At 42.6% G+C, this 12,513-nt stretch overlaps 1 protein-coding gene across 1 annotated transcript in view; it reads left to right on the forward strand.

The window, feature by feature from the left end:
- Positions 1–9,836: 9,836 nt before the first annotated feature.
- The window catches only part of runx1t1 (RUNX1 partner transcriptional co-repressor 1), a gene marked incomplete at both ends in the record, with an annotated part of 54,100 nt that continues 51,423 nt past the window's right edge, over positions 9,837–12,513 (forward strand). The window contains one exon of the mRNA XM_079176559.1: positions 9,837–9,864. Coding sequence (XP_079032685.1) covers positions 9,837–9,864 — 28 coding nt within the window. The remainder of the gene's footprint in view (positions 9,865–12,513) is intronic.

The following is a 12,513-nucleotide window of genomic DNA, read 5'->3' on the forward strand; positions in this document are numbered from 1 at the left end:
AGGAGATGGAAACATTTAAGATCTAGATAATGTAACATATACTACAGTACATACATATGGTGGAGAAAAAACTTAAATAGAGGTTTGAGTGTGAAATCAGGAGGAACAGAAAATCATTTGTGTCAGTATATCAGTATTTTGCATGTGTAAAACCGAAGGTCAATGCCTCCATTTAATATGTAAGCTTAATGCAAAATAATGCATCTCATGTAAAAGTAATACTCTGTTGCATGAAACAAAACTTGTCTCTATGAGGTCCTACTTCTATTTCAACAAGTAAATAGTCAAAATACAGTAGCCTGTTATGCTTTATGTCTCCTCAGTGAAAGATGGTCTAGGACTAGTTATTAGTTTTCCAATCGTTTATCTAAAGTATTTGCATGTGCATGTTTAGGATTTCATTAAAAACATCCAATGTCTTTAAATCTCACAATTTTGAATGGAAATCCTCCCCTTCACAGAAATAACGCTTTCAAATTGCACATTGTATGCTCATTAGGTTTTGTGAGTGAACATATGGGCTAATATATAGTTATATAGCTGGTATGACACTGGATCTATACTAGGTATTTCATCTGTAGCAAGAGGCCCTATGTGGGACGATGCAGCTTTAGGACTGGTATTGCCTGTAATATACGTCCATGCCACATGAAAGTAAAATGAGACAGTCATCTGTTTTGGTTAATGTACCTCAGGTCAAGTATCATTAACCTAAATATGAAGTCACTGTAGTGCGTAATTTGGTCAATCATTCTTGACCCCAAAATAAACAGATGAAATACTTCAGAAATAGTTAATTATCTCTGCTTTTACAACCATTAAACAGTTTAATTAGATTAATAAAAAAAAATATATCAACATCTTCCAACATTTAAAAAAAAAAAAAACTATTTGTACTCACCCTACTGCTCCCGTAGTGTGTGTCAAGCGGTAAGAACAAGCATTTAGATATACAACAGATAGCCTTTACTCATAGATCTGAGTGCAGTGTATCCTACATCCTCAGCATGCTGGATCAACATTCATGCATTGCCATTACTGACATGCTTTTGCCATATGCTATTGTTCCCCTTTGACATACAAAATATAGGTATATGGCTCTTCCATGTGTTACTATAGCTACCATATTGCAGCTAACCATCAGAACTAACATGATGTATGCATCAGTATGCCATAGGTCTCATCCAAGGTCACATATGTGAACAATACGCTCCTAATACAAGACGTCACTTATCATGATGACTTTTCAATGCCTGCGACGGTGTGGAGGGAGATGGATTGCCTGAAAGGGATGAGAAATAGATGGGTGTGGGGTGAGGTGTCAGGGTGTGTCCATTTGTCAGTGTGTGATTGCATCAGTATGTGTGAATACGGCCCATTGGAAGCAGCAAAGAGAGGTGAAAATGAACAGAGGTGTGTGTTTCTGCGCCCACCTATGAATGTGACTTGGTCGTGCGTCGCTCTCAGCCTTCGATGACCTTTTGCGTGTTGCTGCTGTGAGCAGAGTGACCCGGCTGTACTCATTAAAACCAATGGAACGGATCATTCCCCGCTAATTGTTTTCCACTGACAAATGGCCCCACTGACTCCCAAAGACTGCTGCAGGGGCCCTGCCTGCCTAGAGCACACGACTTCACTAATGAGAACTGCTAGTCTGTGAGTGTGTGTGTGTGTGTGTGTGTGTGTCTGTGAGAAACAGTGTAAATGTATGTCTGTGAATGTGTTAGAGTGTGTATTTGTGTATTTGTGCTGCCAGCCTCCCTCGCTGTGCACTGGCATGTGTAAGTCGGAAACACTGCTACATTAGGCTCAACATAAGTCATTAAGGCATTTTCATCTTGTCAATCACCCTAACACCGAGATATTGTTAACACTTAAAGTATTGTATCTAACTGCTTAAAATCTCATTATTTACAGCCGAGCACATTTCATGCGATGTGGTGACGGCAATCATTTTAGTCGGCTGAATGTAATTTTTTCCCTCTTTTGCACTGTAGCTATAATATTTCTACTGCGTCAGCCATAACGTGGTTGTCATCGTTAGTAATTTAGATGAAAAAAAAATCGGTGACACCAGCTTCTCCTAAAGCACCCGTCTTCTCTGTCCTCCCATTGTGTCTGCTTTCACTGGCAATCGTTTTGTTTCAGTCACGCAAACATGTACAGGGAAATCTTTTTGTCCAACATATCCTCCAAGCATACAAGCATCTCCCTGTCGGATGCCCCTATTGACAGGACTACATAGTTTGTGAGAGCCCTTAAAAAAACAACTATAAATCTACTGTTGTAGAAATAAAACCAGTTGCTGTCTTGACAGCACTACAGTCAAAGTGTGGTTTGGTTAAGGCTAGGGAACAATCATTATCATGATTAGAAGAAAAACAGCATGGACAGTCTCCCATGTCAAAGTGATATGGTGACAACACCGTGCATGGTCAAGGTTTGGTTAGAAGTTGGCACAAATGTCATTGTTCTCGAGTGGATAGTTTCCTTCTGTCTAGTTTGTTCTCTTCTGTCCACAGCTTTTGGTGTATTTCAATGGTCCTTCCACCCATTTTCTCCTCTTTACATTGCTACAGCCTCTCCATCTCTTTCTCTCACACACACCTCTTTTTCTCCCCGTTGTCCCTCTCTCTCCTTCCACCTGTTCCATGGTCCACTGGATGACTGTGAATCCTATTAGGGGACACCCCTCAGCACCGCCACCCCCTCCCCAGCCACACTACCTGGCACTAATCCATCAGAGGGGCAGTCAGGCTGTGCACCACCCCGCCATCACCCAATCCCCAATACCCGCCAGTGCCCAGTGCTGCAGCAGAGGCCCCAGCTGGGGGACCGCCAAAGCTTGGTCGTTATCAGATGACGGATAGCTTCATATCAGGTGTATAAAGCGGGCGAGCGTTGGCGAGGGCCATCTGGCCAATGATTTGGGGGAAGTTGGAAAGTCGGGTCCGCAAGCGAGGTGTAGCAAGGTGGGTGATGATGATGGATGGGGCCAGGAGCATTGCTGCCAATCACAGCAACCTTCGGCAGCCATTATGCATACATTTGTGGTTGAACTGTTTCACATAAGTATGCAGGCATGGTTAGACACGAGCTGCTCACACAATCTCTCTAACTTCCCCTTTCTCTCAATCTGTCATCGCTCTCTTTTTTCTCCTCAAAGATCCTTGCTCTTTCTACATTATATCTTTCCGATTGCATCACCCTCCTTGTACTGTCTATATACAGTTCCCAAATTTCTTCCTAACATGCGGTAATGTCATTGTAAATTCAGTACCTGAGGCGTGAGTATTCCCTCTGTACCTTTACCTGAAGGATTTGATTAGACTGTGTGGTGATAGCAACAATCAGGACACACTGCCTTTTTAGCCATTAGCCGATAAAGAAGACTCCTCAACAAAGTGAGTCACTGTCATTTTAATTTGACCATATTCAATTCAATATGTTCAAACTTTTGGAGCTGTGGTAGTATCTCAATCTGCTATAATCTATAGTAGAATCATATAATGGAGTTATCATTGTATCACCAAACACAAATAGGTAAAATGAATCCACCATGAAAGGAAACATTTTGGCGACATTGCTACGACGATTTTGTGAAATGTTAATGAATGCGACGTTTTCCTTTATATTTCTCATTCATCTAAATGTGTCCTTGTGAGAATAAACAGTGGAAGTGTGATCTTGAGTCGGTGGAAACAGTGAGCACACACACTTTCTGTTTCTCAAGACAAAAGCATAATGTTAGGTGGTTAATTACTTTCTGAGCTGACGAGTACTTTCATCAATTGAATTCCATTATACATGTGTTTCACCAACATCAAGAGGCTCAGAAGATGATTCATCCATCGAGTGACATTATAACAAAGGTGTTACCACGGCTGTCGAAACAGAAGCTTTGAGGGTAGGAATCACAAAGGGCAAAACAGAACACAGTAAAGGAAATGCCTATATAGTGTGTTTAAAATCTCCAGGATATGTAAAGTATACCAGGTTTCCAAATTGTCCCGAGATGCGTTTTAAAGGTCTCATTGATTAAGTACAATTCCAGTTGTTAAAACGTGGTCCTGTCTTGGCAAAGGAATTCACTCCATCATCCCCGGTGTAAAATCTGGTGTCAACTTTCAGAGGCTCTGCTGACTTTGAGTTAAACATTTCTCAAATCTTGTCTGTCAAGTTTTTTTTCTTTTCACAACCAGAAGGAACATGCTAGTGACGGCGGCAAACCGGCAGGGAGTTTCTCACGTGTTCACATCAAATGCTCATGGAAAACTACAGCCCCTCAAAGCATTGTGGGATACCCTCCAAGCCCCATGAGAAAAGCAAAGGCAGACACAGGCCTATATACTGTATCTGCCATTTGGGGATTTGATATACGCAAAGACAATACAGTGGGGATATCCCTGTTTTTGTCTTTATTCTCTACTTTCACAAAGGAAACATCCCCTGCATCACATTTAAATGTGACATATTCGTTAAGATGACAACTCATCTGTTTGCTCATTAGACATGGATTTTGTCCTGTGATATACTATGACATAACAAGACAGCATTGTCAATGGTGGGATTTGAAAGTTATTGTCTTACATGTTTGCATGCTGTCAAGACATTTAGCCAGTCTTCTCTGAAAGTTGGAAAGATAATTTACATTCTCATGGAAGACAGCAAGGTTGTCAGTTTTCGCCCACTTAGTTCTTCTCCTCTGCTACGAGCCAGACGGTGGGTTGAATTCCATAATACCCCAGTGTGTGAGTAAGATCCCTCTCCAGACACTGTACCTGCATAAGATGCTGCACTGCAGCTGCTATCCCATCATGCAGCTCTTTCTCTATTCCTCCCTCCCACAATCCCTTTCCATCTCTATCAAAGGAGGGTTAGAGATTGTGTTTGAGCTGTTCATTTTAACGTATTGCTTTTCATACTTTCTCCATGAGTTGTCGAATAATCTGTGTGGCATGTCATATTTAAATATCTAGTTATTTAGTGAAAAAATGATTGCGTTTGACTCAATTCAGTGACTCAATTCAGTATTGCATGTGTGTGTTTAATTGGCATGTTGATGATGGAATGTCATGTGGCAGAAATACCTCCAGTTAAAGCAATAACCCCGAAATATTTCCTCAAATATCAACTGTGAGCCAGTTAACACGAAATTCATGACTCTTTCTAGTATATGCACTTTTTAATCAGTTAAACTTGGGAAGCTAATTATTAAAAGTCCCTTGACAGACTGGCACTCCCTGTCTCCATCAATGCTACTTATTCTTTTTCCATAGAAGATCAATCAGTTATTCAATCTTTGCTGAATTACATGAGCGCAACTTCAAGTTACTGTTACCTTGGACAAGCTTCTTTATTGGCCCCTGTTAGTGTTTTACAATTCAATCACCGGATTATCATCACTTGTACATTGATATGTAAGCAGCATTTTACTTTTGTAATTGGTGAAAATATGTCTAATTTCAACTATTTTGTATACAGTTGGTTTGCTCCCACTGTTCCTGTAATACTCACATATGTACTCTTGCAAAAACATCTCTGCCCATTTTGGAGACCAAAGCGCGAGAGATACTTTAAAACAAAAGAGATCATTACAGTATATCTACACACCGATGACCCAAAAATAGAACTATGACGACTAACTATTAGGACACAAACGCTCGACAAAAGCGAATGAGCCAGAGTAGATCAGCAAAATTTAACAAATGCTCTTGTCACAGTGAAAGCACATATATGGCTGTATTATTATTATGCTTTAATACCTTTAAAGCACCCCACTTTACAGCCCCACTGACGTGTTGTCACCAAAACAACTAACAAAAATCGCAATTTTCTTTTGTACTCGTCAAATGACCACGGAAAACAGTTCAATGCCCGTCCCTATTCTATTTTGCTGTGTGCCAAGCGTGTGGAAGAACTACGGTGAGAAAACGTGAAAGCGCCAATGGCGTCATGTAGAGCCAGTGTTTGGTTCGTCCATTCTGGGCCACTGTAAAGAGCTGTCTCGGTAAAGAGGACCCATAGATATAAAGGGCTCATTCTAAGGTAACAAAAAGACAATGATTGCTATTTCCAGGTGATGAAACACTAAAGGAAACATACTTCTTGATTTTAGATTAAATGCTAAAATGCTACACACTGTTCCTGCAATGAAAATCCAGCCCGAAGTAAGCTCCTTTACATTAGTTGTCTCTCTGCTTATCCTGTTGCTGGTGATGTGGGTGATGTTGATGTAAGGCTGTTTGCCCTCAGGCTATGTTGACCCAATGCCAGATAATAACGGGTGTTCGAATGGCACTTGTTTACTGTCAACTCCCAACTTATATTGGTCTTTTCTTGCTTTGTCTCCACAAATGTAGTGTGTGTGCGTGTGTGTGTGTGTGTGTGTGTGTGTAGGTGTGCGTGCGCATGTGTGTGTTACAGGTGGCCGCCCAGTAGGTGGGAAAATGCAGGAAGTCTGCTTGTCTGTATCCACATGTATCAGACGCAGCATGTTTTTCCCTTTCAGAGGCGAGGTATCCTGTGTGTGTATATGTGTGTGCGTCCTCACATGTGCGTGTGTGTGTGTGTGTGTGTGTGTGTGTGTGTGCTTGTCGCCGATCACACTGGGCGGCTGACTTCCAGGAACCCTTGCAGCAAAAACAGGCACTGTGTGTTTCCTGCTCTCACGCACCGTTATCACAGGACACACCACACACACACACACACACACAGATCACTGCCCTATTCTCTTTTCCCTTGCAGGTTTCCTCAACGCCTATCCTTGTGCCTCCGGCCGTCAAGATGTTTCGCTGTGATTGCCATGAGAGAACTTGCTCTCCGGGAACAAACCAGAGGACACAAATAGGCGAGGAGTGACGGCATCCTCACAGCCCCGCTGTTTCTTTCTGACCCCGTTAGGTTGCTCAGTTTGTGCGGGCACGTTACCTCTGCACCTTTTCTCATGCCAGACTCGGGGGCCACTTCTTTTCTCGAAGATGTATTCACCGCAGCCTTCCCTTCGCCCTTCGTTTCATTATGAACCACGTCTCATTTTCGTTTCCTCTCCTCTTATCGTTCAATATTCCCTCCCTCCCTTTCCATGCCTCACCTTCACCCCCATATCTATTCACACATCCTGCATAGCCCACTGCCATTGTCAGAAATTGACAAAAGGACCCAGACTGGAAAATGGAAGCAGAGCAAAGAGTCCTTGCTCTGTGCTGGTGAGAGTGCTAGAGACAGTATCTATCTATATTCCCTTTGAGAACACAATAAAACTCATTGCGGGAGCAGTGAGACAAGGGAGAGATGAGAGAGAGAGAGAGAGAAAGATGAAGTGAAAAAAAGAGAAATGCACAATGGCACTGTTGCAAACAATTGCCATTAATGGCATCATCTTTTCCCCACAGAGATTGCGTTGAGGGAACATAAACTCTGTGTCGATGGTGTGCTAATAATCCACTGACTGTTTTACATCTTACAAAAGTGGAAGAAGTTACTTTTGTGATCACGATGCTCTATACACGGGACGAAGTGCATGACAGTTAAATATGTTGGTATGGTAAATACACACACAATTAGTTTTTTTTCAAGAGTATCCTTTGTATTTCCCAGGAATAGAGACCATGTAACCAGAAGTAGAAGTCTGACAACAGACCAGAGGAAAATGAATATTTATTAAGAATGTCTCGCAATTAAGCCAACTTCAGTCGTTGTTGCTAACGCCACCTTACTGTTTATTTGTTTCAGGCCAAAAATACCTACAAACATATGAGCATTGCGAAATAGAATACAGTAGAATCTTTTAATTTATGAGACGATATGAACGGGCTTCGGTGCATGACTTGTTCAACCATGCAGTTCAAGTGGACCGGTTGTTATCACCGAGTTGTAAACGTAGCTTCTGCTCTGTGCTTTCACTGGCTCTGCGGGCGAGATGACTTCCAGATGGTCTGGGGAAAGTGTTTGCCTTAGGTTACTGCAGGCCAGCCTGCCTGTGCCTTTTTTCAGCTGAGGGAAAGTTAGAGATATATATGTGTGTGTGAGTGCAGACATGCATCACACAGTGCTCGTTTCCTTTGCACACACACACACAACAACCAACCAGCTCTAGCACTGAGCTGGCTGGTTCTTATCCATCACACTACACGGCTATGCATGTGGTTCTCAAAGCGGGGTCCAAGGATCGCTAGGGGCCCCTGAGGACAACCTGAGGGTCCCAAGCAAAACTAAATAAATAACCTAGTTCATACTATTTTTGAGAATTAACGTGTGCTGATCTAATAACTACTCCCCACCTAAAGCAAAGGCTTAAAGGATAGGTTCCCTTTGTTTCCATGTCTTAAAACAATGTGTGCATTGAAAGAGTTATTGGTCGCTGTATGTGTGGCTCCTGTCCGTAGGACCCCTCAAAAAGTCATTTCATTGATTAGGCACAGATATTACATTTCTGTGCTAGAATGTCCCATTGTGTGCTCAGGAATGAGGAGCAAATACAACTTCATGAAGAGAATCTAAAGTCCTTAAAAAACATTTGTTTAGCTAAATCGAATATGAGGCTTCATTTGTCCGAGTTAGATTACTCCAGTGGCTATCTTCCAAAGTTGCAGTCTTTTTTATACAAAATTCCCTCTTCAGACAGTAGACAAGTTTATACCCCCAATTTAGTGCAAATTCTAACTAGATTTCCAAGAAATTTCCAGAAAATTCTAATTCATGCACTTTCCAACCACTGCATGCACTGTCTGATCCGTATGCTAGGCTGAGATTTATTTGGAGATGACAGTCTGACGCTGCTATTACATTACTGTTTTTCTCTCCACACATGTCTTTCCCAAGAAGGGAGCGATGCTTTAGTGATGACACAATGTCGGTCTAATGTATTGCATATTTTTGTTTTTTAGTCAAGTGTAAAAACTTTTTTTGTGTTTTTGAGTTTTTTTCCATTTTTGGACAGAATGAGAAATGATGTCCACCAACTCTTACATTGGAATTTCTTTGGGAAGGGATTTGATTTCATCACAGCCGGTATGGACAGAGGAGACAATTACCAGGCATGCAGACAGATATGAAAAAAAAAACTGTGAACCTGTCCTTTAGTTCTCGACTAACTTCCTGCGTCCTTGTGTAAAAACCTTAGGGGTGATCTCCCTGGGTGCCCTTGACGTGAAGAAGCTTCGGTAGCCGCTGGTACAGTAGAAAACACTTCGACTTGACCTGACCCCGCTTTTTCCAACCTGTTTTAGGACACACAGATGCTGCTGCCCAGTCGCCGCCTCCCCCTCCTAGGCAGTGTTTCGGTACCGCCCACCGCCACCTGGCTCTGCTGCGCACCGCCGACTGGAGGCAGAGTGCCGCTACTCCTCTTCCCCACGCCAACGAAGAAGCAGAAAAACAAGAAGCCCTTTGACCGAGGGTGTGTGCATGCATTTTTCTCATACGTAAACACCGATTTCTACGATCTAGACCGACTCGACGTTTAAAGGATTTTGAAAGGAAAGTGCGAAAGACGGATAGGAAGCCAGACGGGTGCCCTGCGCACTACTGCATCCTCCCTCTCCATCTCTGTTTCATCTCTCCTCCATCTCTGCGCTTTTACAAGACTCCCGGCTTCTTCCATCCTGAAATATCCCCAGTGACTGATCACTTATTGCAAAGCCGTGAGCTGCCCTTCTTCTTTTGTCGGAGTTTGAACCACATTCGGAGCTGCTGGAAGTCTACCGGCTGAGCCCCTGAGAGCTGGCTGGACTCTGTAGCTTTCGTCTTCCCCGATACAAGCGGATCATCGAGGGGAGCTTGCGCGGAGTCAAAAGGACTGGAAATAATTTAGCCCTCTCACATCAACGTACCGCATGGTGGGAATTTCTGCCTCTTTTCAGTGTAAGTGGCCTCTCTCTTGCTATTGTGATTTTTATTTTTTTTTAATTACGCATGTTGAGCCCTCATTTAGACGCGTGTGCACCAAATTAAGAACATTAAAACACGAAATAGCTGCTGACCCACTAAAGAATTTGACATTGATGATTTGTTTCAATTTTAAATAGGCACAAGCTGTTGTGCTCCAGGATGATAGACGTGGACTGATTTGTTTAAAAACACAAAACACGCAGGCCTGTAAAGCCAACAATTACATTATAGCTTTTTGTATTTATTTGTATTTTGTGTTCGTTGTCTGAGGTGAACTGCTATAACAAATACATTGCAGGAGCGAACAAAGCGTGTCTGTGCTGTGGGAGAAATAGGCTTAGCACTGATTTTTATTTTGTTGATAAATTGAAGTTTAAGATCGCATCATCCTAACGTTACACAAGTATGACCTCCCATTTAAATATATACTTTATGAAACCAGTTCATTTTTGTGTTTCTTAGAAGAACAACTATAGCTTTCCTGTATCTGAATTATTGCCTCAGTTTGTTGAAATTGTGACACCAACTCACAGTTGCCCCTGCATGTCTCCATACAAATCTGTTATCAATGCATGAGCTTGGACATATGGCGAGTTGTTCGGGCATCAGGCAACTTAAATTCACAGATCACGTTTGGTGACTCCCTTTCGATCAGTCAAGACGCATGTCTCGAAGTGAATACCAGTTGATAATGCTCAGAAAGCATGGGCACCGAGACGCATGTTTTATAGCGAGGCGTGCATCGCCACTCCTCAGTACGGGATAGACAATAATGTACCAGTGTGCTGAGAGCATGCAGGGTTTTGAATAAAAAAATAACTAAAACACAAGTTGAAATTCACAGATTTGATTGACTAAATAGAATATTCCTCGCTATTATTCCGAATAAGACGAATTGACATTATGACATGATTCTGTTCAAAGACATTGTGGAAACTTGGATGCAGCGACTTTGCTAATCTCAGTGAGGAGCCTCCTCTCCCTCTGCTCTCAGAGGGAGACTTTGCATTTCAGAGTTTTGCATTTGAAAAACATCCTCCGGAGCTCCGTCACAACTGTCAAACGCATCTTCTCAAATCCATATGAAGTTTCCATCTCCACCCGCTGCGACTTTGTCATCACCACATAATCGAAAAGCGCAAAGAAAAATAAAGGTTCTTTTTTTTTTTTTTTATGGAGTGGCGCAGGGTTGGAATTAAAGGGTTTGAGTTATATTTTACCCCAGTGGGAATGTTTCCCCCGACTGGGACGAGAGCAGACATGCGGGTTGGGGAAGGAGACGGCTGGGGCTCAACCTGCTGTCGATGCCCGCCTGTTCTCACGGCTCGGATTAGAGAGGGAGGAAAATATCTCCTGGAAACCCACAGGGCTTTGGACATTTCTTTACGCATCCCGAACAGTCCCATGCAAAACTTTGCAGGCATCCGACAGAGTGATTGTTAACTCCTCTTAAAAGCGTGACCCACTGATGTAGTCTTCGCCTAGTTAAATATAATGAAAAAAGGAGAAGTGTTTATGAGCAGTTGCATTGAGGTAGTCAGACAATTTTCTCATGTCTTTTGTGAATCCAACACACTATAATTATATTGGGTTGTCATGCTGATGTAGTCTTAGTGTTGGTAGCCTATTTAAGTGATCCAACTGGAGATTCAATATTAGGATTTCTTTTTTATTATCAGTCGAGTTATCATTGTTATTTACTGCAGTGCTCTTTCTATTTGAATTGGTTACCCATGGCCGTCATTTATTGTGTCATCCGTTGTTGTTGTTTTTTATTCTGGGACCACTGGGGACTTCCATTAAAGTGGTGACTTGACTGAAAAGACCATTACCTGGAGTGTGTGTGTTTACAGAGATAAAGAGAGAGGGAGACAGAGGGACAGAAGGAGTAAATGAAAGGTAAACAGAGCTGGTGATGAGGGGAGAGTAAATGATAAGTGCTGTTTGCAGGTTATCACTGTGTTTGTGTGTGCATTTGGTTGCACACGTGTGTGTGTGTGTTGCTGCATCGTCCGTGCTAGCTGTATAAACAGACTGGTATTAACGTTAGCTGCTAACTCTCAGTGGTCCAGGCTCTGCAGCATCAGCTAGCACTTCCAGGGGCCATCTGTCCAGCCACCAGCCTGCCTCACACCTGTTCCCCCCCCCCCCCCCCCCCCCCCCCCTCTTCCTCCCAGCTCTCAGGCTGTAGGGTCAAATGCATCAGGCCGCCGCTCACAGACACAGACGTGGCCTTGCAAAAATGATGGCAGCCATTTTATTATCGCCTTCATACACACACTCACACGCGCATTCAAGCACAGAAACACGTATCTAACCCTGGTTGGCAAGTTGAAAAAACAATGTTGTCTTTTTTTTTCCTTCAGTGCATTTTGATGCAAAGAGCTAATAGCTTGTACTATATGATGCATTCAATCACAGCTTTTTAGATCACAGCCTCAAACAATAAATGACTATTATTTTTGAGGGAAAACACTGATTTCTCCTTTGGCACAGAGTCACATCGAGGCTCCAGCGCTGTGATGTGATTACAAAGCACTTCTTTTAAGTGTGACACACAGACGTTTGGATGCGGTCCAGGTTTGTGGTGAATAAGTGATGATGACTCAACATAGTTAATAT

This window comes from Pholis gunnellus (assembly GCF_910591455.1).
Source record: "Pholis gunnellus genome assembly, chromosome: 16".
Classification (NCBI taxonomy): domain Eukaryota; kingdom Metazoa; phylum Chordata; class Actinopteri; order Perciformes; family Pholidae; genus Pholis; species Pholis gunnellus.